At 39.1% G+C, this 25,759-nt stretch overlaps 2 protein-coding genes across 2 annotated transcripts in view; one reads left to right on the forward strand and one right to left on the reverse strand.

Annotated features, from left to right (window-relative positions):
• The window catches only part of LOC145495181 (Golgi-specific brefeldin A-resistance guanine nucleotide exchange factor 1-like), a 110,613-nt gene that overhangs the window by 46,755 nt on the left and 38,099 nt on the right, over positions 1–25,759 (forward strand). Inside the window, exons 11-13 of the mRNA XM_081474760.1 lie at positions 6,167–6,302; positions 7,143–7,241; positions 20,365–20,457. Of these exons, the coding sequence (XP_081330886.1) occupies positions 6,167–6,302; positions 7,143–7,241; positions 20,365–20,457 (328 nt within the window). The remainder of the gene's footprint in view (positions 1–6,166; positions 6,303–7,142; positions 7,242–20,364; positions 20,458–25,759) is intronic.
• LOC145495194 (uncharacterized) lies at positions 113–2,824 on the reverse strand. The gene is made up of 2 exons (XM_081474775.1): positions 2,713–2,824; positions 113–2,671 (listed from the first exon to the last, which is right to left on the reverse strand). Exons 1-2 carry the CDS (start codon positions 2,770–2,772, stop codon positions 584–586), a joined length of 2,148 nt encoding a protein of 715 aa, XP_081330901.1. The 5' UTR covers positions 2,773–2,824; the 3' UTR covers positions 113–583.

Below are 25,759 nucleotides of genomic sequence, written 5' to 3' on the forward strand. Positions count from 1 at the left end.
AATTTCTTTAGAAAGCAAATCATTTCTCGCCTATTGCATTATTTGACCCTGACGCGTCTCGGCTCCTCACAAGGTCATGGCATTTGCAGTTCATTGCGTATTCAAATTTGTTTTGTGCAACTTCAAACCAAAACAACAATGAACAAAGAAGGAGATTGTGATTAAAACCTGGAGTCTCAATTTGCGATGGTTATTATTACAGGTTTCGTGACAGTATAAAAAGTTAATAATAAAGTGTATTATCGTTTGTCTCACGATGTAGTCACTTGAGATGTAGATCGCGACGTTTCAACTGCTTACTGCTAGTCTTCTTCAGGCGATAAGGTCGACTGATTGCACGGTATCATTTATATCACAAAGGTCGGCTGTGATTGGTGCATTTCGATCCTCCTATTGTTCCATTATTCCAGCGAGTAGCTGTTCCCTCAGTGGTCCGCTGTTGTACCGTTCTCCTGTTGTTGTGTTTCTTGATCGTGGGTATCCATGCTTCAGGAATTTCAATTCCACTATCCCTGTTGATGTTGTTAGGGTGAAGTCTTATGTGAATAGCTTCCTTGACCCTACGTGTGTACCAGTGAGGATCTCAATCAATAAACTTGACCTCATTCCAGATAGGATAGTGGCCGGTCTCGTGGGTGTGTTCAGAAACGGCGGAGGTCTGGGTTCGGGCGAGTCGTATATCCCTGTCGTGTTCTTTGATCCTCTCCTGCATAGATCTCCCTGTTTCCCCGATGTAGACTTTGCCGCACTCACAGGGAATCCTGTAGACAACACCATCTTGTTTAGCCGGGTTGACGGTGTCCTTTGGTCGCACTAAGTGTGACCGAAGTGTCGTGTCGGACTTAAAGACGGTGCGAATGCCTTGTTGTTCTAGGCAGTGGCGGAGAGACTCCGAAACTCCTTGGACATAAGGTAAAACGGCGGTGGATTTAAATTCCGCGACAGGCTCTCTTCTTGGGGTTGTTCGTGCCTTTGTGATCTTCTGTACAAAAGAGGAGGGATATCCGTTAGAAACAAGTACAGATGACAGATGTTTCTTCTCTCCAGCGATTACTGATGGTTTGGTGACGAGACGTTTAGCCCGGTCGTACAGACACTTCACAATACCGCGCTTTACTGAACGAGGGTGGTGTGAATCATACGCTAGGTACTGATCAGTATGTGTTGGTTTCCTGTAGACACTGGTGGTAAGGCAGCCATCAGGTTCTCTGTAAACTGACGTGTCGAGAAAGGCGATCTTGTTGTTGTTCTCGATCTCCATGGTGAAACAGATTGATGGTTGTTGACTGTTCAGGTGTTGCAGGAAGACGTCAACTCTATCCCGATCCAGGATGGTGAAAGTATCATCTACGTAGCGTTTCCAGATCTTAGGCTTGCAAGGTGCGGACTCTATTGCTTGTTCTTCAAATATCTCCATGTAGAGATTAGCAATAACTGCGGATACAGGGCTCCCCATGGCTGTGCCGTCTCGTTGTTCGTAAATCCATCCGTTGTACTGGAAGTACGTAGATCTTAATACGAAATTCAAGAGGTCCATGATTTGAACTGGTGTAAGTGTCGTGCGGTCAGCCAGGCCTGCGTCGTTCTCCATTTTTTGTAGCGCGGCTTGTACGGCGCCCTCGATCGGTACGTTGGTAAACAGTGACTCTACGTCGAAAGACACCATGATCTCGTGGTCCTGGATCTCTTCACTGGCGATGGTGGAGGCGAAGTCAGTTGAGTTCTTCACTGTGAAGTTCGAGTTACCTGCAAGAGGAGATAATACGTTAGCCGAGAAAGCAGACAGGTCGTATGCAAAGGTGTTGACACATGACACAATTGGCCTAAGCGGTGTGTCGGCCTTGTGGATCTTCGGCAAACCATAGATCCTAGGTGGTTGTTTGTGCCGAGGTCTGATCTTATTATAAACCGCCTCTGATATGTGTCCACTCCGTTTCAGGGTTAGCAGCTTCTCAGATAGCTTCCGGGTCAAGCGGTCTGTCGAATCTTTGTTGAGCAGCTGGTACGGTCCGGAATCAACTAGCGCTGACATTTTTGCGTGGTATGTGTCAGCATCCAGGATTACGCTAGTGTGTCCTTTGTCGGCCGGAAGGACCATGATTGAGTTGTCCTCTTTTAAGCTTTTAAGAGCCTCCTGCTGTTCCTTCGTGATGTTGGGCATGGGTGGTTGTGCCTGTTGAAGGATGGTGTTGACGGATCTCCTGACTGTGTCTGCTCGCTCCGCATCTAGTGGCCTGACTGCTGACTCAATTTTGGCGATGATCTCGGTGGCTGGGATGCTCGTAGGAGTCACGGCGAAATTTAGACCTTTCTTCAGTAGGGACACCTCAGCTTCGTTAAGGGTCCTGGATGACAAGTTGATAACCCACTTTGTTTTGTCAACAAAAGTTGTAGGAGAAACAGAAGACTGTTTCTCTTGCAAAAGTTTCTCAAACTTGCGCTGTTGACGGTCTTTGGTGGTATTAAAGACTCGCTGGGTAGTGGATTTAACCTTGTCGAGTACCTCTGCAGCATCATCCGCAGAAAGAGCAGATGTTATGCTCTGTGCTGTTGATTCGGCTTCTTTCTTCGTATCTGCCTTGGCTCTCTGCGTCAGTCTGATTCTTTCCCTCAGGAATCTCATGGATGCTAGTTCAGCGACTCTGCGTGCGCCTCTGGTGGGAACTGGCGGCTGAACTTGCAGATCTCTTGGAACAATGTGGTTCTTAATACACCTTGTGAGAAAGGTGAGATGGTTGGTATAGCGTGCGAGCTTGCGAGAGCAACGCTCATGTCGACGAATCAACCTTAGGGCTGTGCGCCCATATTTCTGGTCAATGTCGAGGAAAAGGTTGTTATTCATCGTGGTAGATGCAATAATAAAGTGTATTATCGTTTGTCTCACGATGTAGTCACTAGGTTATCAACTTGTAAGTTATCAGCTTGTCATCCAGGACCCTTAACGAAGCTGAGGTGTCCCTACTGAAGAAAGGTCTAAATTTCGCCGTGACTCCTACGAGCGTCCCAGCCACCAAGATCATTGCCAAAATTGAGTCAGCAGTCAGGCCACTAGATGCAGAGCGAGCAGACACAGTCAGGAGATCCGTCAACACCATCCTTCAACAGGCACAACCACCCACGCCCAACATCACGAAGGAACAGCAGGAGGCTCTTAAAAGCTTAAAAGAGGACAACTCAATCATGGTCCTTCCGGCCGACAAAGGACACGCTAGCGTAATCCTGGACGCTGACACATACCACGCAAAAATGTCAGCGCTAATTGATTCCGGACCGTACCAGCTGCTCAACAAAGATCCGACAGACCGCTTGACCCGGAAGCTATCTGAGAAGCTGCTAACCCTGAAACAGAGTGGACACATATCAGAGGCGGTTTATAATAAGATCAGACCTCGGCACAAACAACCACCTAGGATCTATGGTTTGCCGAAGATCCACAAGGCCGACACACCGCTTAGGCCAATTGTGTCGTGTGTCAACACCTTTGCATACGACCTGTCTGCTTTCTTGGCTAACGTATTATCTCCTCTTGCAGGTAACTCGAACTTCACAGTGAAGAACTCAACTGACTTCGCCTCCACCATCGCCAGTGAAGAGATCCAGGACCACGAGATCATGGTGTCTTTCGACGTAGAGTCACTGTTTACCAACGTACCGATAAAGGGCGCCGTACAAGCCACGCTACAAAAAATGGAGAACGACGCAGGCCTGGCTGACCGCACGACACTTACACCAGTTCAAATCGTGGACCTCTTGAATTTCATATTAAGATCTACGTACTTCCAGTACAACGGATCGATTTACGAACAACAAGACGGCACAGCCATGGGGAGCCCTGTATCCGCGGTTATTCCTAATCTCTACATGGAGATATTTGAAGAACAAGCAATAGAGTCCGCACCTTGCAAGCCTAAGATCTGGAAACGCTACGTAGATGATACTTTCACCATCCTGGATCGGGATAGAGTTGATGTCTTCCTGCAACACCTGAACAGTCAACAACCATCAATCCGTTTCACCATGGAGATCGAGAACAACAACAAGATCGCCTTTCTCGACACGTCAGTTTACAGAGAACCTGATGGCCGCCTTACCACCAGTGTCTACAGGAAACCAACACATACTGATCAGTACCTAGCGTATGATTCACACCACCCTCGTTCAGTGAAGCGCGGTATTGTGAAGTGTCTGTACGACCGGGTTAAACGTCTCGTCACTAAACCATCAGTAATCGCTGGAGAGAAGAAACATCTGTCATCTGTACTTGTTTCTAACGGATATCCCTCCTCTTTTGTACAGAAGATCACAAAGGCACGAACAACCCCAAGAAGAGAGCCTGTCGCAGAATTTAAATCCACCGCCGTTTTACCTTATGTCCAAGGAGTTTCGGAGTCTCTCCGCCACTGCCTAGAACAACAAGGCATTCGCACCGTCTTTAAGTCCGACACGACACTTCGGTCACACTTAGTGCGACCAAAGGACACCGTCAACCCAGCCAAACAAGATGGTGTTGTCTACAGGATTCCCTGTGAGTGCGGCAAAGTCTACATCGGGGAAACAGGGAGATCTATGCAGGAGAGGATCAAAGAACACGACAGGGATATACGACTCGCCCGAACCCAGACCTCCGCCGTTTCTGAACACACCCACGAGACCGGCCACTATCCTATCTGGAATGAGGTCAAGTTTATTGATTGAGATCCTCACTGGTACACACGTAGGGTCAAGGAAGCTATTCACATAAGACTTCACCCTAACAACATCAACAGGGATAGTGGAATTGAAATTCCTGAAGCATGGATACCCACGATCAAGAAACACAACAACAGGAGAACGGTACAACAGCGGACCACTGAGGGAACAGCTACTCGCTGGAATAATGGAACAATAGGAGGATCGAAATGCACCAATCACAGCCGACCTTTGTGATATAAATGATACCGTGCAATCAGTCGACCTTATCGCCTGAAGAAGACTAGCAGTAAGCAGTCGAAACGTCGTAATCTACATCTCAAGTGACTACATCGTGAGACAAACGATAATACACTTTATTATTGCATCTACCACGATGAATAACAACAACCTTTTCCTCGACATATAAAAAGTTAGTTGCACCTGTTGAACGCATGTATTGAAAAATTTTCTTGTCAACGATGTTATGTATAATTTGCTTCCAGAGGTTACAGTTTTTGTTATTTTAATGTTTCTTGCACTAGCTGTTCAGGTTGAGATATTAGCAGCGAAACTGTTCTTTGTAAATTGCGCTTAAATCAACAAAATAATGTCAGAGAAGAGAATCAACATAAAGTCGCACGAAAGCGGCAAAAGTTTGCCCAGAAATAGAATGCACAAGCGAGAAAGCAAGCGAACAAATGAATTTTGAAGTAACCCGACTAAAGTTCATCAGATACGACAGTACTTTCTTCGTTCGCAGAATGTATCCTTAACAATCTACAGTTTTTATGCTCCATGGTTGCGCTCAAAGATATCCGTTTAACATTGTAAGACTGCTAGTTTTTCCTGAAATGATCTCGCTGACTCATCCGTTCAACCATTTAAGCTGTCTGTTTGTGAACTTTGGTTAACCGTTCAACCATTTAAGCTGTCCGTTTGTGGACTTTAGTTGACCGTTTAACGGTTCAAGCTATCCATTTTTGGACTTTGGTCAACCATTTAATGTTTCAAGCTAACCGTTTGTTTTTTTGGTTGACCGTTTAACACTTTAAGCTATCCGTTTTCTGACTTTGGTCAACCGTTTAAATTTTTTGCTATCCGTTTAAACGGTTATGGAAACCGTTTAAACGCTTGAGTTAGCTGTTTAGTATCCATTTAGAACCATTTTTCTTGACCGTTTAACGAAAAAGCGTTAGTGTCAGTTTTCCCAAAGAAGGTCACATTTTTGGTCCAAGGGCGACAGCAGTCATTGTGAAAATTCTCCATCCTTTCAAGTATCCTAGACCTGGAGTGATGTCTTTCAAATAAAAGTAAACTTTATTCACCAACTGTCTGCTATGTTTACTTGTCGAAATGGCAAAGATGGTGAGCTTAGTAACTGAGCTCTAGTGGGGTGAATATAGCGTCATGTGATGAGCTTTTGAGCCAATCAGAATGTCCAATTCTTATATTCACCTCTGGAAATTGTACTAAGAAATTTTATTTCTGTTATCAGGCATAATTCTGAGGCCATGATTCATATGGGACTATCTCTTTTAACTGTTGCACTTGAGTCTGGTTCTCACCACATTGGAACTTTTCCATCACTCATGAACTTTGTCAAGGATGACTTGTGCAAAAATCTCTTCTGGGTAGGTAGACCTCAGGGAATGATCAATTCCCAGTATTTTTATCTTGGCCCATTCCAATGCTTCATAAAAATTGAATAAATGCGGCAAAGGTGAAATGTTGAGATGAGTGTGGGCAAAGAAAATATCTGAGTCCCTGACAGGATTCAAACCCATGACCTCCTAGATAGAGGTTGGGCACTCTTACCACTGAGCGACACACATCACTGAGCTGTAAACTTACCATCTTCCATTATTTACACATGACACTTTCAACATTGCTGATCCTAACAGTTGCAGGACGCATGTCACATATGCACGTAGTAAAATTGCTTGGCTCACCAAGAGACTCTTTGTAGCTCAGTGGCAACATTTCATTTATTTCAAAGATCTTTCTATCAGCTTGAGACAGTTACCTCTCAAACTCATTAATAATTCATCAAATTAAAACAGAGAAAATCACAACTGAGAAGGAGGTTTGGATACCTGGTCTTAATTAGCATAGAGTTTGACAATTTTCCTTCTTTGTTTACTCCTTAGTTTTTGTTTCGATTGATCAAACACTCCAGACAGTGTTTCATCAGCTATCCAAACACCTTGACTTTCATCAAAAATACTCCGCTGCATGTCATATTTTCAACTCTCTTCTCGGTGTTTGGATATCCTGATGAAACACTCTCTCTCATGTTTGATATAAACGAAACCAACTGGCCTAGGGTGAGATAAATCTTAAAATGCTGAACATTGCTGCATCACTCATTAAACATCATTGTACACCTTGTACAGTATGACATGTATGTATTTAAGTTTATCTCATAAATAAATTACTATTATATTGAACAATATTGCATTGTTTTTCCTCAGCTTGTCCAGTGTGATTTTCTTGGTTTGTTTACCATGGCTTTGAGAGTGTGCTTCCTCTTGTTTGAAGGCCTTCGAGCTCACTTGAAATTCCAAATGGAGGTTTGTTCAAAATATAACTAACATAATTTTGCTACCTCCCTTTGATTATTCCCCCCTGGAAACAACCATAACAGCAAAACTGTGTCTAGTTTGTTCAGGTCTTCTAGTGCTTAATTTCTTAAACAGAGAGAAAATCACATCTGATCCTGTGCATGATCCATCATAACTTGTGTCACAGGTACTCTACATAGTCCACAACATGAGAAGTGAACATGACTGTACATAGCTGTACAAAAGTCATTTCCGAAAGTTAGATTGAATGATTTAACTGGTTATAAAATTGTACATAATGTTGGAAATAATATAGTTTATTACATAGACTTGAGTGTCATACTGGAAAATACACCTCTCATAAAATTCATACAAAACTACATCCAGGACCCAAGTGGTGTATTTTCCTAGTGAAGAAATTGATGATGTTATTTCCCACTTTTTCATGGTTGTACAGAGTCAGTTTGTCTATATTAATATTGAGAAAAATGTTACACAGTGGCTTGCAGATATGAATATATGTTTAAAACAATATTTCACCACTCGAAAATAAGATTCATATCTTCGTGCTGCCATGTATTGTCCTCCACATAATTTCAACTTATAATGTACCACAAATGAAGCCTTTTTGTTCAAAGTTTGGTGATTTCTGGTAGCATCAAAACTGAACTGAGATCACTTTCCTCCCTTGCCTTACTACGAGTGGTATGCCACAGGTGGTATGCCCACAGTCATTGCTGTATGTTGTGGTGGTGTTGCTGATAACATGATAGCATAACACATTGTTAAGTCTTGTACATTACTGTAACTGAAGAGAATTGATTTGCATTTCAGTAAGGTGACTTTGGCAAAAATCATGGTCAAATGTAACTTCTCTCCACCCTGTGGTGACTGTGTTGTTCCAAAAAATATCCATACCCACACTATGGAGGGAATTGGAAATTCTAAATGGGTGGGGGGGTCAAAGACCTAGGCAATTCCAGAAGGGATGGGGGTTGAACGGTCGCTTTAGTTTCCAGATGTCCTTCAATTCAATACAGATTCAAATATCGATCTAGTTGTTTAAAAATCCTTTCTTACCTACTAGTAGATCTTTCACATGAAAAAATAGCAGTTTGAATACTTGTATTTGAATCACATTATATTTGAAATAAATTTTCTTTCTTCAAAAAGCACTTTGGAAGCTAGCAAGTGTGAAGAACATGCTGTTTTGTGGAAATCGCCGCCATTACTTGTTACCATGTCGTCCCATGTTGTCCCATCAGATTGGTCCAAAGCCCTCATTACTGCAGTCTTTTAGAAAGAAAACAAATCAGATCCATCCAACTATCGCCCAATTTCGCTGACTTCTATCTGCTGTAAAGTAATGGAACACATTGTTCTTAGCCATATGGCTAAACACTTATCTAGTAACAACATTTTGATCAACGAGCAACATGGTTTCAGACAGCGGTTTTCTTGTGAAACTCAACTGATATCAGCTATACACGATTGGGCCAAGTCAATCAACACTTGCAGCCAAACCGACGTCATACTGCTTGATTTCTCTAAAGCATTTGATTCTGTCCCCCACCAAAGACTTCTAATGAAGCTCGACTACTATGGTATTCGTGGGAACATGCTTATGTGGATTAAAGCTTTTCTGTCAAACCGCTCCCAATCAGTCTCAGTAAATGGCATTCAGTCTTCTTCCAAACCAGTGCTCTCCGGGGTCCCACAAGGCTCAATTTTGGGCCCTGTATTATTTTTACTATATATAAATGACATCTCTTCTTTTGTAAAGTCACGTCTACGCCTCTTTGCAGATGATTGCATCCTTTATAGTGAAATCCGTGAAGTACAGGACTGTTGGGCTCTGCAGGATGATCTTGAACAATTGTCACTCTGGTCAAACACTTGGCAACTTAACTTTAATGTCAAGAAGTGTTATCAACTTGGTATAATGTGCAAGAAAATTCTAACTATGTTCCAATATTCATTGGCTGGCCAGCCCATTTCTAGAGTTTCCTCAGCCCAGTACCTTGGAGTCACCGTGACAGACAATCTGTCCTGGAACGAGCATAACAATCAGATCTGTAAATAGGCAAATTCTACTCTTGGGCTTCTGCGTCGTATTCTAAGTGGTTGTGATACTAAAGTCAAAGATACGGCCTATCGCACGCTAGTCCGCCCAAAACTCAAATATGCTTGTTGTGCTTGGAACCCTTTCACCAAACAGAACATCACTCAAATAGAGATGGTTCAACACCGAGCAGCAAGACTTGTATTAAATGACTATTCAAGATTTAGCCATGTTACTCCAATGATCAAACATCTTTGTTGGGACTCCCTTGAAGATCGTCGACTCCTCTTTCAAACTACTATGTTCTACAAGATCTTAATGGGACATGTTGGTATTAGCTTTCCTCCTGAAGTCCACGAAATAACAAGGGCCACCAGATTACTGAACAGTCGTCCTTTCCAACAAATCCGTGTATCAAATGATGTCTATAAGTTTTCCTTTTATCCAAGGACAATAGTAGCATGGAACAATTTACCTATTTATGAAGATGTTAATATAAATAATTTTAAGACTATTGCTCTCGCAGCCATTAAATCTTTTGTATAATGTATATTCAGATGTCTTAACTTATCTCGACGAGATTATACTTAATCTATTTTATTTTATCTTTTACTAACTTATAATTTTACTGTATATATACATATTGTAATTATTTATTACGTGCTTTTTTCATGTTATTTTAAACTCCTAGTATAGTTCCGCTGTTTAAGGAGTATACTTATTAAAGATTAAAGAAGATAAAAGACCAGTCTACATAGGTATAGGTCAGTGGTCATCATGACGGGAAGACGTGTTCCTAATCGCTCGTCGATTTTAGCGATTTTTCTCCTGACAGCAGCTTTCCAAGCGATCTTTGACAACGGAAAAAGCAATAGAGACCCATTAAAACGGTCTATCGACAACATCCAAGTATCAGTTTCTCATAGCGGAGGCCCCACCCTCAGTGAAAAGATCGTATGGCTGACAAATGACGGCCGCCATCTTTGTTTGACTTGAATGCGAAGGAAGACATACTTATCTGCAAGAATAAAATACTACCCAAACATGATGGCGAGTCTACGGTTGACCAGGCTGATCATCGCTGGAGATATCTGCCCAAATCCAGGACCAAAACGTGCCGAAACCAGCAAGTTAAACTGCAACATTTGTAGTAAAACTGTCGCTATTAATCACCGAGTTCTTCAATGTGATAATTGTCAAATGTGGTTCCATATTAAATGCGGTGGCGTTGTGGTGAAAGACTTCCATCTGATTCAAGCAGTAGGAAAGCAATGGACTTCCCGAAGATGCATCCTTACCTTTCTTCCACTTGACATAAGCTTTCAATCAACAAACAATTCCTTTAATTCTGACAATGCAGACGTATCATTATCAGCATGGGAAACAGAGAAAGATCCACTTCAGGACCTAATTAACATAAAGCTGGCACATAATAACCAACCACTACTGTACCATCTGAACATCAACAGCCTTCAAAACAAATGTGAAGAACTTAAGCTGATTAATGATAAACTCAAAGCAGGGATCATTGTCTTAACAGAAACCAAGATCGATTCTTCCTACATGGATACGCAGTTTAGTCTACCAAACTATTGCATATATCGTCAGGACAGAGCGAAGGGTGGAGGAGGAGTGCTCACTTTCATAGCAACACAAATACCATCTAAAAAACTTAAGCCACCAAGGGTATTTAAGTCTATAGAGGTGTTGGCCATCAAGTTGGAGCTAAATAACACTAATACAATTTTACTGGGAATGTATAGACCACCACATTGCAGAGGTGCCAACTACTATTCAGTATTGGAAGAAGAGCTGAACGATTGTCTTTCCTGGGCCACAATACAATGCTCCACAGTCATCATCATGGGTGACCTAAATCTAGACAAGCTAAAAGTAAATGAAAGAGACGCAAAGCTGCTAAAAGACCTAGAGGAAGTTTTTGAATTAACATGCTTAATCACAGAGCCAACACGGATTACAGCCTCTTCGCAGACTCTTTTAGACGTCATTTTAACAAACCAACCAGATCTCTTCAAAACTGCTGGAGTCATTAACATCGGCTTGAGCGATCACTGCATGGTATATGGCTTCCTCAAGGAAGCTGTTAAAGAACATTCAGCTGCCATCATAAATTGCAGAAGTATCAAGAATCTAGACATAAATGAATTTACAAGGGATTTAACAGATGCAGTATGGATCAAACAACACTCAACTAGTGTTGGTGAGCAGTATGATAACTGGTACACTGAATTGATGAGAATCGTTGATAAACACCTACCTCTGAAGAGAATAAAAGTCTGAAAAAGAGACAAGTGAATGGAAAAAAGCGATACGGAAAAAAAGGATGTACACAAAGAAATTCAGCAAAAACAAAACCAAAGAAAACCTAGAGCTGATGAAAACATGGCGTAATAGAGCAACATTACTAAGAAGGAGGGCGATAAAGGAATATTGGAACTCAATTTCCATAGATATGAACAACAATCCCAGGAAGTTCTACAACACCTTTACCCCATTTCTGAATTCAAAGACAAAGGATAACAGTGCAATTTCCCTTAATATCCGAGGAGTGATACAGCAAGATCAGGGGCTTGTAGCACAAGAATTTACAAACTACTTTTGTTCTATATGCATTTAAGCTGTTGGGCGTGATAATTGACAAGGATCTTAACTTTCCGGAACATATATCGCAGGTTTGCTTGAAGACTAGCAAAATGATTGGCGTCCTACGAAGGCTGAAATATCTCATCCCTATACATGCAAAATTACGGATCTATAAGACTGCAGTCTTACCTCATCTAACATGCTGTAGCTTGGTGTGGCATTTCTGCCATGCAAGCGACACAAGGAAACTGGAGAGGATCAATGAGAGAGGACTCCATACAGTATTCTGCGATTGGGTCTCCTCCTATAGTGACCTAATACGCGCGGGGATGACAAGCTTGTACAACAAACGATTGCAAGAGATCGGAATTTTCATGTTTAAAGTGAAACATAGATTACTGCCTAGCAACGTACTAGAGCTTTTTCCTAGATCACCCTCGAGCTACAGCTTAAGGAACTCAGATTTTTACATACCAAGAGTAAGAACTGTTAAGTACGGGAAACATTCCCTTCGCTTCCTTGGGCCATTGATGTGGTCGAAGTTAGACAATAGGGACAAGAAAGAAATGTCTTTGCAGCGATTTAAGGCGAACATCAGGGGAAGGGACCTCAGTGGACTTGTCGGAGGCGACACATGCAAAGGGTATCACCTTTGCAACTCTTGAGCCGTAAACACTAGTTATAAGTATTATAAATATAGGTTCGATATTCCATATTCTAAAGTAGTATCTTAACTGTAGGAATTAGATGTAAATACAAAGAGTGTGCGAAAATGTAGTATAATTTAATGTAAATAGACAGGAATCGTTTTTATATCGTTTTTAAGCTTAAGGCTAGCTAGAAGACTAGACACTAAAATAAAGTTATTATTATTATTATTATTATTATTATTATTATTATTATTATTATTATTATTATTATTATTATTGTAGAGTCACCTTGTGGATCAAAAAGCACTGGTGACTAGCCTAGTTTGTTTTCATTGGTCTTGGAAGCTGTCAAGTGGCAGTCAATTTCTTTTGTGAAAATTAGTTTCTTTATAACGGTAGAAATGATCTTATGATTTCACAAACTTAAGAATTTCTTATTCATGTTTATCTCCATCCATTTCTATGTAATTTTGCTGTAAAATTGATTTTCCTCGCGGGTGTTTTAATGATTGTGTTCACTATAAAAGTTTGGTGTCAGTTTCATCCACACTCATCTTATCAGTCCTTCAACCGAAATTGTACCACATTTACAAAAGGACTTAGTGATCTAGGAAGGTAATTTGACAAGTTACCATTTCATTAACCGCATGGCCTTGGGCTGAGTGCAGTTCATGTTCTACCCTTGGTTTATTATTTTTATTTTTGTCAGTGACCAGACCCAAACTTCCTCCTGGCCAAATTTTGAATAACACAACCTGTGATGTTTATTCACCAAAAGCTGGTGAAACATTAATACAGGGACAATGTTACGGATATTGTTTTCTTTATTTGTGTGTAAAATATATTTTCTTTTGGTTTTATCAAAGCATTAGATTCAAAGGGAATCATAAATACGCTAAAAAAGGTATTACAAATGTGCTGACGTTGCAGCTTTCACTTTCGCTATGTGACAAATAAGATTGTGTTTACTTTGCAAGTTTATTTCTCCAGAAGCAACGTTCATTAATTTATTTGCAATTCTACGAACATTTCTTGTGGGTTTAGCCGGCAAATGAAGTGAATTCTTTGGCTAGCGTCAAAGTTTGGAAAGCAAGAACTGGTTTTAGACTTATAAAATTTGTCTTGTATCGACCGCCATGTTTTCCCGCGCATGAGGAATAAAGACCCTTCCCGGCATGCATTGCGATTACGTTCTGCGGTTTTCCTAGCAGCGTCTTTATAAAGCGAAACAAAAACCAGCGGCAAAAATACAGGAACACGTTTTTCTATTACATTGAAGACCACATGCAAAAATTCAGCTAATTTGGAGCAAAAAAAAGAAAAGCAACCAAAATCGTCACTGATCCCCTTTTATGACTAGCTTCTTCATTTTGTTGCTGATCATGAATACTTGCATAGGCTTCTGATAGTAATTTTATTATTCAATTCCAAAGCGATTTGTTCTTTTTCTTGACTGAGATTGTGGACTACAGGAGCTGTTATTGGGTACCATTAATTAATTTTGCTATGAATAAATTATACCAAGAAATATAAGTAAGCTATGAGTAAGTTATATTATGTACGTGTATTTTGTCTGCACTACACAACCAAACGCACTCAAAGATTATGAGGCATAGGTACATTTGTCAGAAAAAGCCAGCATATCCAAGACATGTTGCGATTGACACATCAATCCTTCGTAGGAAAAAAGATGGCAACTGGTACATTTACCCATAGTTCTTAGCGCATGAAAACCTTAACAACGTTGATAAAAACGTACAGAAACTTCATAAAATCTTCAAACCTAGGCTACTCAATGTCCTTAGAACAAGGACAAATGTTATAAAAATTTGGCTTTCTTTGTGCCTTATAGGCTGTGTTATGATTGCAAGGCATTGTAGTAAAATGGACAGCCGCCATCTTTTTTACTACGGTGGTTTAAAGATAATTTACAGCAAAATGGATAAACAATACATCAATATCCTACATGCACCAAAGCTGGACATGGGGTTATAAGGCAATCATTTAAACAACAGATTGAAATAATTTATAAATTAGAGAACACTATTTGTACAACACTAGGGAACAAATTAACCTTATTGGACGTTGCGAATGGCAAGGCTGTTGGTAGAATGTCGCAAATTTTTCAACTCTTTCTTTCTGCAAAAATACCAGTCCTGCAAGTTTGCTTGAGACCCAGTTCTCCATTTCGTGTTGGCAAAATACTAGTTTATGCCATGCCCAATGCAGGTTGTCACAAAATTGATTTAAGAGCAACATAAACCAAGCACAATAGATATCATTTTTAAGCCAAAAAAGCAATTATTTAACCAACCCATGACATGATGAGTAAATTATCTCTAGGAAAAACTGATTAACTTACATGTAACAGACACTTTAATTAGTTAATACATGTATCATAGGTGTTTCTTAATAATGTAATACAGTGTATCTGTCACACTGTTGCAGCTATGATATTACGACACACAGTATGGCTTGCAGAACTCAACTTCCAAGTCAGTTTGTTCAATGAACTTAGTGCAGAAATTATTATGGCATCAAGTTGTCTTTAAATATAGAGAAACCAAACAAAGCATTACAATCTTAAGTAATAAATTATTGAACTCTTTTACATGTATGTACAATGTATGTTCCATTAATACTGGGGATCTCTCAGAAGCTGCATCTATGATTATTTAATTTGCTCCCAGTGCATTTTTTATGGAACTTTTCACACATTAATATCTCTGTCATAATAGTGGTCTCTGTGTTCTACAACAATTAGTACACAAGAAAAATACACTCAGTAAGATATTGTTTGCAATAAAAATCAATCCCTATATGCAATCTTAAGGACCTTGAATTTATATTTCTTTAGAAATATCTCTCCTGGCCATGGTTGCTTTGAAAATCTTTGATGTTTTAATCCAGGCTGCCCATAATTATGTACACCGTTCGTATATTGACTGACAGGAACAGGGATGTAATCATACTGTATATAGCTGCTACTTGAACACCACTGATTATACAAAGACATATCAATTATAATTTATAACCAACAGATGACATTCCTTTCATTGATATACAGAGTACTTCATTGTTAGTTGTTTACTGAGTGTCTACAGTAGTGAATCAAATGCTAGGGGGATGGTACCAAAACTTTCACAGTGGCAGGCTCTGCCCTGAGATGTAAAGCAAACATATATAACTGTTATGAACTTGGCGACTTGCTTTCGAGAGCACCTGCAATTTGCTTTAAACAAGAAACTGGAATATTGCAGTACAACAATGTGCACAGTCCCAATCAAAGGGCCATCCAGGCTGAAAATTAGACTTGGTCAGGATAAATACTGATGTTCTCGTTGACTTAATCTGAATGTACAGTTCCAGAAGATATACACACCCAACATCCACACATGGCCAGTCATTAGAAATTCCAAAGTAACAGGAGGAGGGAGCCCTTAAAGAAAAAACCTCTATGTGGGGTATGAATCTTTTCTTGAAGAAAACAATGTCTGAGAAATCGTTAATTACAAAATAATGATTAAGAAATATCTTACCTGGTAATTCCAACTTTCAGAAAATTTTGTAATCTAGACTGTCTGGCCAGTTCATATATTTGACAAGTTGACACTGGACATGTTTGTAAATTTGTGTGCTTCAACATCACATTACTATGTAGTAGCATTGGTGAACTAAAAACAGCATAATTTGGTTAATTAATATACACTGTACATTATTAGGTTGAATATTGGTCTAGATCGTTACACACCAACAGATACAGAAACTATTGGCAGCTGAATCATAACAAGTGAAAAACCGTGCATGGGACATTTGCATGTACATGTAACAGCCCTCCACCTCAGAACCATCACAGATATGATATGATATTTTTAAACTCTCTGAAATTTCAGATTATTCAAGATTAACATGCACGTACATCATTAAGGGCAACCCTAAAACACTGAAACCGGAAACCGTAATCCAGAACCGGAAACCAGAATCCAGAATCCAGATATTATGAATGATGATAGAAATAATTCACTTCAGCAATGTCTAATAAATAAATATGGGGAAAAATTATTTTGCTTTTAGTTATTTATTTTCTTGGCTTTACTTCAGCCACAAGCTGTAATTGCTAAAACATTATTGACTAGTTCTGAACAACCCTTAGCTATACATCTTGCCTGACTGTTCAAAAGCTGGATAAAGCTATCCATTGGGTACATCACTATCCAGTCAGGGTTACTGATTTTTCAGGTGGATAGACTTACTCATAGTCTGCGAGCAGGCTCTAGTATCTGTCTCTAGTGTCTGAGCAGGCTAAATAAGAGTCTAGTGTTTTTCTGCATTGACATGTGAGCGAGTGCCTTCGTGTGGCTTTGCCGCTCATGCCCCCGACCCAAACACGAGAGCCTGCTCATAGGCTAAGTTACCCATCTTTTGTTCAACCTGGCCCTGGTGAGAGCACAGTTCTTGTCTAGATCAAATTGCTCTGAGAAGACTGGTGAGTAGCACAATAACAACAAGCTATTGCAGTGAGTTTCCGGCAGTCTTTTAGCATCTTTTAACAACATGTGGTCCAATGTGTTAGCAAGCGAGAAGCAGACGGAAGTAACTGTGCAACATTTCCATAAATTGTTTTAATATGATGGCCACCAAGAATATGAAATGCAGACTTGTCACAGTATCAGTGTGGAAATGGTGTTGATCTGGAATTAGTCTCGTATATGTTGGAAAAATCAAATTTTATATTTAGATGAGCCAGGTTAGCCTTTGGACTTCGAAAGTGGGGGCGTGACCGTCAATGTACAGGGGGCTGCCACTGACGGACATCCTGTTCTCTATGACATTTTCTATCTTGTTCAGGATCAACTAGACATAAAGGGTAAATTTATACCTCCGGTAAATTGCAGATCACTTATTAAACAAAATGGCAACAAGAAGATCTTTTAACCGTTTTGTTAATACTGCAGCCACAACGCAGTGCACATTCCAAAGCAGTCCTTGATGATTCATTGATTACTGTAAACACATCACTTGATCAACACAAACTGTGTTATAACTTATTGTACCATCACTGTTAACCTTTGTGAAATCTATGATGATGCAATGGTCTTAATCTGGAAGTTCGCTCGGGATATGCCCATGAATGACACAAAAGGAAATGAGTGTCACACTATTAATAAACAGCTTTCTTCCTGAAAAGTCAAAATTTAATTTGTTTGTGCTTTGAGGTAGTCACGCAAGTCACACAATCAGAGGGTTTACACTATCCACGGCTAATTTTAGAGCAGTTTTGTTTTTTCTCTTCTGGCAAACTCTTGTTTACCTCGGCAAATATTTAATTTTTCTTCAAATCTCTCAATTCGCTGCAATGAAACAGCCGAAGAATTCACTTCATTTGCCGAAACGTACAAGAATGCTCGCAAAATTGCAAATAAATTAATGACCATCGCTTCTGGCGAAATAAACTTGCAAAGTAGACACGATCTTATTTGTCACGTTGTGAAAATGGAAGCTGCAAGAAAATATATTTTACACACAAATAAAGAAAACAATATCCATGACATTGTCCCTGTATTAATGTTTCAACAGCTCTTGGCAAATAAACATCAGTGTTATTTTGATGAATCAATACTTAACAGCTGTTGGACAAGGTGGAGCAAAATATTGTGATTTCTTAGTGTCGAGCAGATCAAATAATTGATCTGCAAGACATCCATAATCAGTTCAATAATTGTTTTATCGTTCGATCACCAAGTTTGTTTTCATATTCAAAGCACTGTCCAATACCTTAAAGAAGCGATCTTCCATTTTGTCACACAAGAGCGTGGTTACAATTACGCATGAGTAGAATAATATCTGTACTTATTTTAGATGGAATTACACATGAGTAGACCATTATTTGTCGGCAGTTGTTTGCAGGTCATGTGATGAGCTCTCGGCCAATGAAAAAGACGAGAAAAATGCATCGAATGATAATTAACAGTAATTGGACGAGGTTGAGCACAATCTCATGATTCATCAGTGGCCAGCCGATAAATTAGAACAGTGAGCAGAGAACAGTGTAAAACAAGCTTATATGTAATTTGACGAAGACTATCAATATTGCTTGTTTAACTTGAACGTGTCTCTAAAGGATTATTTGCAATCAATTCGGTGATTCGCGGTAAGTTTTTAAGTGATAAATGATATTTGTTTGGTTTGAAGTTTCTTTTATTTTCAAGAACTTTGCTCAGAGGTCGTCAGAAGTGAACTTGTTGGTTTGATTTGAGCTTCTTTGGCTCTGTCAACACGTTGGTTGAAATTTACTCTCAAAGAGTGCTTTCGCTTGAATAAACACCTGAATGAGGTGTTCCAATTATGCGATTCAATCGCAACAAATCCAAGTTACATTCACCTTCAAAAAGCAGAATGTCAGACAAACTACTTACCGAAATAATTTGTCGAGCAGATGGCAAACAAACCCTGAGTGTTACCCTGAATCAAATAAACAACACTTGAATTCATTCCAGAAAACAACCTGGGTCTTGTTCAGCTTTAACAATTGTACGATTCAATCACAACAAATCCAAGATGTGTGCGCCTCAAAAAGAAATTGATCTTAACACCTGTTATACTGGAAGTACAACAAGTATGATTTTTAAAAATACAAAAAAAATGTTAAGCGTTTTGTTCACTCACTGAGTTGAAAAAATAAACAATGTTGTGTTCAATTATAGCAATAATTTGAAACATTAACTAAAAGAAATTGATTTTAACACCTGTTATACTAGAAGTATCCCAAATACATGTAAATATTATAAAATTCAATCGACTTTTGTTTACTAACTCAATTCACTCATTGGCACTTACTGATAGGTACAACTAGTATATATTAGTAATGACTGTATGCACTTTTTGTGAACAGCTGGGACCCAGTCGATTAAAAAATCCAATGCATGTTTTTGTGCAGTGTTAAACATGTGTTAAACTGATGAATAAGTAAATTGTTATGTAAATAATTTGGAATTTTAACAAGTTGAGTAAAATAAAAATGATTTTCGAGGGGTAATTCTCAACTGAACCTCAGTGTCGTGGTGTAGAGGAGAGACTAGTGAGCATGAGATATGCAAAGGTAAGGGGTTTGAGACTTGCAGGGGTACAAGAAAAAAAAGGAAAAAACAATGCATAAGAAGCCTGGGTAATATGGAGGAGAAAAAGAAAGAAGAATGGAGCTAGGGGAAGAAGAGAATGGGAAAAAAGACAGTGCACAATAAAATCTTCTTTTATTCATACAGCAAGTAGTAATTATTGGTGTATTTATTCAATACCTTAGGGAGTTGCTATTGTCTTCAAAAACAATAGGGGACATACATAATTAATCATTTTGGATGCATGATGAATGTATTGGGTTATATGGAAATTTTTCAAAATAAATTGCTGTATGTTTTCTTTGTGTGTATCTTCAGGTGTTACAATTGATCAATCAAGAATAAACAGCAATAATGTGCAATCTAAGTGTTTGGAGTGTTTACTTTAACTTTTAACACACTTTCTTGCCAAAACTATTTTTCCAAAGGGTATGGGGGGTGTACATAATACTCGTGGAAATTCTAGAAGGGTGGGGGGGGGGGTATTTTTGTGTTCAAAAATGGCAATTCCAGGAGGAGTGGGGCTTGCATGAAATTCTCTCCGTGGTGGGGGTACGGATATTTTCAGGGACTACACATTTTAGTTCAATTAATTTACATACATCATGTTGTTACAATGTATGTAACCGAACTGGTATATAGAATTCATACACTCCAGAAGCCCTTGCCAGCTAACTTCCATTTAATTGTTTGTTTTTTAGATGTTCTTTAAAAAGCTGATGGATATCTTAGCACTTGATCTTCAAAGTGTACATTATGAGAAAAGAGAACTTATACTGGATGCAATCAATCAGGTGACCTGAAATTTAACAAACTGATATCAGTTTTTTGTTTGTCTGTCGTGTTATCGATCATGAATTTTGCACAACACTGTTAAAGTAGCTGTACATGTGGACCTACGAGGTGATAGCCAAGCGATCCAAAGACTACTTTGACAATGTTATGAAGAAATTCATGGTCAATAACAGAACAGATGCATGACTCATAAGTCAATACTTTTCCCACAAGCAGATACTTTGAATGTAACATCAAAACTACGAAAGCCGAGGAGGGACTTCCGACTTCTGTCTCAGTCTTCTTACTTCTGACTTCTGACTTCCGACTTCCAACTACCACTTCTGACTTCTGAGTTCCAACTTCCAACTTCTGAGTTCGGACTTCTGACTTCCAACCTCCAACTTCTGACTTCAAAATTTAAATGATCAATCTCCAACATGAGACTTGTTTCCCTGGAAATCGGGCCAGATTGTAATATTTTTATAGTTATGTTTCGCTAAGTTTTTTTTTTCTTCTTCTCTTTTATTTATTTATTTATTTATTTATTTATTTATTCATTCATAAAAAAACACTTACAGTGCAATAAAACATTGAGTAAAGTAAATTCCATGCAAAAAGAAAACTACGGCACTTTGAGGACTACAATAGATATAAAAATAAATTAATGCTAAGCACTACTGATTAGAAATTTCAAAACCATGACAACATTGGCACAAAGTAAGTAAATTAATTTGTCCTATTGAGACGTTGTTGGTGGCAAAATTTCTGGAACAAAATCTTTTGATATAAGGCATTTCCATTTCTCATTAAAGAGCTTGGCAGTTTTGTTTTTTATTGTAATGTACCTTTCAGTCATTATGTTTTCTTGAAGTTGTGTCTTAAACAGCGAGAAGAGTAAAGATTTTTCATTTAGGTTGCATTTATAAATGAAGTATTTTGCCACCAACAAAGCCAAGCTTAGGGGTTGATGGTGCTTGAGTGGGTTTGTAGGTCCGTATAAAATTGTTGAGTCTGGTAACTGAATGTTTTCTCTAGTGACTTGCGACCACCAGTCAAAAAATTCATTCCAACATAAAGCTACATGGGAGTACTTTAAAAACATATGTTGGATTGTATGCTGTTCACTTTTACATAGATACAGTATTGTGCAAAAGTAATGCAAACGAATTTTGACAAAATTCCTGCTTTTCGGGGCTTTTCGAAGAAATTTCGCTTGCAATGATATTTCCATGAAATTTCCCCACATTTTCGTGACACCTATTGTTTTGATCTGCGCGATTTTTTGAACGCTAATTCACTTTGCGTGATGATTCACTGCAAATTTTCGAGCGATAATCCACTCCTCCCGAAAAGTCGCTGCGATTTTTCAAACGATAATGTGCTCTTCCCGAAAATCCGATCTATTGTTTATCAGTAGGCCAAGAGCGTTTTTAAAACACAGTTCGCTAAGTGAAATATACAAATGACCTTTCCAATCATTGCGTACGAAAGAAACCATTAATCTGCCGAAATAGCATCACAGCTCGACAAAATGTTAGCTATGAAACTCACCTGGTTATTTCAGAAGGAATGCTAAATTGTTGACTTGATCCAAAACCCCAAAACACCACAGTTCCGATAAATAAATGTAATTGTACTTAAAAGAAATTCAGCCAAGCATTTCACCAAACCCAATAACTTGAACAAACAAAACGAGGAAATCCCCATGCGCAATATGCATGAAAACTTACGAGCGTCAAAAGCTGTCAAGCATAGCAAATCCTGTCTGCTTTTAAAGCATAAAATGGTTTTCTATCTTGCAACTGTGAAGAGGGAAAGAAATTATAGCAGTCTACGAAGGGGCTGCCCCTACTAACACAAATTAAAGAAAACTTCAAACCTCGCCTGGTAGTATTTACAAATACAGTTTTATTACTTTTGGACAAGAGATTATCTGTAGACGGCGCAAAACACCAAAAAAAGAACTATTCGATTACGAAGTGCAACTTTATACAACAACTTCGACAAAGCATCTCAAGTGTTGTTGTTTGAAATTTATCAAATTTCACAGCATGGTTTCAATGAAATCAGGCAGACTTTAAATCTCAACAAAGCAACTTGATTGGGTCTTTTTTAATGGAAAACACGACAAAAGTTTTTATTTAACACTCACTTACCGCAAGTTTGCCATTCACTTCTGTGTGAATTCTTTAGGCAGAAACGTCCAGCAAAAGTCGTGAAGACTGAAGTGATGTAATCTTTTTGATAGATCAACCAATAAACCACTTTTCCGGTATGTTTACCGTTTTGTAATTTCTGTAAAGACGTACTCGAAACTTGTTGATCACATGATGAATCATGTGATTTGCACAACTGCACATTTCCGCGTGGAAATTAACTTGGAAAATTCTGTAGTCTTCTGAGTGAATTTTTTGGGTATTTGCCTCCTTTCTATAGCCCTCGTTCACTCTGCTTCTCAGCATAGCTCGGTATTATTTCATCTCCTTTCTCTAACCCTGACTCATTATAATTCACTGCATTGTGCAGCATGTATGCGTGTATGTATGTATTAACTATCTCGTCTTCTTCTTAACCCTGGTCCACTCTTTCCCGATCATCTTCATCACTTCTTTGCCTGTTCATTCTTGCTCTCTGCCGCTCTCTTTACGTTCTGCTTCCCCTATCATTTGTTGACATAACAAATAGAAATGAGTTTTCTTTTTCTTAAAAATCCTGCCAAGAAAACATGGCATTCTTGAACTGCCCCGTTAGGGTTACCTTGAGACTCCATTCCCCCTCCCTTAGAGTCTGTACGGACAGACGTTCGTACAGTGACGTCATAACCAAATTTTCTTGTCTTGATGGGTTTACCAAATTTTCTAAGAGATGGGACTCTGTTCACGCGTCTTCAGCGTGCCGGAGCTCCGCCATAATAATTGTCTTAAATTACTCCATATTTTGTAGTCAGCTTTTTTTGCGGAAGATTGTAAAACTTGAGGCACTGCTTTCTTCACGAGTTTAAAATAAAAGTGGTTTTCATTCTAAAAATATCGTGTTTCCTATTCGCTAGATCTTGACACCTGACTCTGAAAGGGTTTCCATTCTTTGTGCACTGCTGTGGCTCACAAAAATACTAAACATTTGGTTTCACCCAATGATTTGGTGGCTTTAGCTACGCGGTTCAAGAAAAATTCACTGCCTGACCAGTGAATTCCATGCTAAATTTCACTTGCCAACACGCCATTTTCACAGCATGTAGAACCACGCGATTTTTCTCACACCAGACCCCTGTCTCCGTGCCAGTTTGCTGCCATAGCGACCATTTGTGTTTATATAAATTAGACCTGAAATCATCTGCTCATTCGCTTTACATTTACTATTTAAAGCACCTCGATGGTCAGTCGTCATGCCTTAAGTTTCAAATTATACGAGAACTCGACTGGCAGATTCAGAAGATGCTAGCAAAATGTGGGATTGCCGTGAGTTCATCCACCATATGAAGATCTCGCCAACAGCAAGGCTGGACTCTGCAGCAGACCGCTTATTGTCAGTTCATCCGAGATCTTGCAATATTAGAAGGTCACACATCAGTTCCCTAGTTTTTCTGTGATATATGTAATATTCTCGTTATGCTGCAATATTTGAATTTTCATATTAAATGTTAAAACTTGTAATAAATTTTGGAAACGGATTGTTGGTGCAATCATCCATATTTGTTTATCCCCATAAGTTAGAGTCTCAATGATTTTTATTAAGGCGACAAAAACGGAGCGAAATAATTGTGAACTGTTCAAAGACTTTAAGCAACACCCAGTGACCTCAGTTCAGGGTTGTTCGAAAGGTGGATAACATCATCCAGCCTTCAAACAACTTGGGCCAGGGGCCCGTTTCTCGAAGGTCTGAAAAGTTTTTGCACTCGGCTGGAAAGCCATAGCAAAATCTCAAACCTTATGATTACAGCACTGTTTTATTCGCATATTCTTAATATGAACAGAGGTTCTCTTCATACGAGAAGTTTCAGGCATATACACCTCAGTTTTTAAGTACAGATTATCTAAAAATGGCTTTGCAGGCCCGAAAAACTTTCCAGGGCTTTCAAGAAACTTTAATAAACAACTGCGAGGGGACCGGAATGGAGGTAATTCGGGATGGAAATAAACAACACTTGGATTCATGAGTGTGCACGTGTGTTCAGACTGAAAAACCGTCATAAATTGTTTGCGACTGTTTACTTAAGTGGTGTAAGTACACAGGACTGGAGATGTTTTTGTTTTGTTTGTGGAACGAACTGAGCTCATTGTCTTCATAATGCGGTTCAGTGTATTCTAATTCTCTGCATATGAAACTGGGCCTGAGCTGAACTTGAGTAAGCGAAGCTGCTTGAAAGTCTTTCGCAAACTTTAGGTGGGTAAGATTTTAGTAACATATTTCTCGTAGATGAAATGTTATCCCCTTAATTGGTGATCGATGACTACAAACCGGCACATATTTACAAACAACTTATCGGCATGTATTTACAAATTTATCTCTTGTAAGTTACACAACAGTTTGTTCGTATCAGTAGCTGAAAGAAAAATTGCGCGAACGCTGCTGAACTGCCATTCAATGCATTGCAAAATTTCGTGTACTGCCTAGCGAACTATCGTTTGTGCTCACAAATTTTCTTTAGCTTAACGAAACTTCGAAGAAAAATCGCCCTTTGTTCAAGCGAATTATCACTTGATACGCCGGGAAATTTCACTCGAACTTTCGTGCAAACTTTCATCGAAAAGTCATGGGTACAAAGAACAAAATTCGCGCATTTCGCTTGCGTTACTTTTGCACAATACTGTAGCATAAATCATCAGCTATTATGTTGCCTCATTTAAGTTTGTCTTTAGTGTAGATGATATTGTGGTTTATCTTGAGTGAAACATTATTAACTTTGTATTTTTCGTAACAGAAAAAGGCCATTTGTATAATTTTTGGATTTCAGAAGGCTCCACTCTGTAACTAATAATTTGGTTTTCATTGGTAGGTGGTTGAAATTTGTTCCCAACAATTACTTTGTGCGGAGCAGCATTGGAAAGGTTTTCTTCATTGTCATACTAGTTCTGTTTCCGTGTTTGCCTCTGTCTACCAGTAGGCAAAATTTTCCATTTATTTTTAATTGCACTGAGAAGGCCATAGTATACAGTGAAACTAGATTTAACTTTGAAAAGGTTAACAAATTCTTGATACGTTAGGAATTTTCTGCTATTAGAGTTTAAGAGCTGTTTAACTTTTGTAACACCCGCCTTGTGCCATGACTCATAAAATATTGGCTTAGTTGCGATTTTTACTTCATGGTTGTTCCATATT

This window comes from Orbicella franksi, chromosome 8 (assembly GCF_964199315.1).
Source record: "Orbicella franksi chromosome 8, jaOrbFran1.1, whole genome shotgun sequence".
Classification (NCBI taxonomy): Eukaryota; Metazoa; Cnidaria; class Anthozoa; order Scleractinia; family Merulinidae; genus Orbicella; species Orbicella franksi.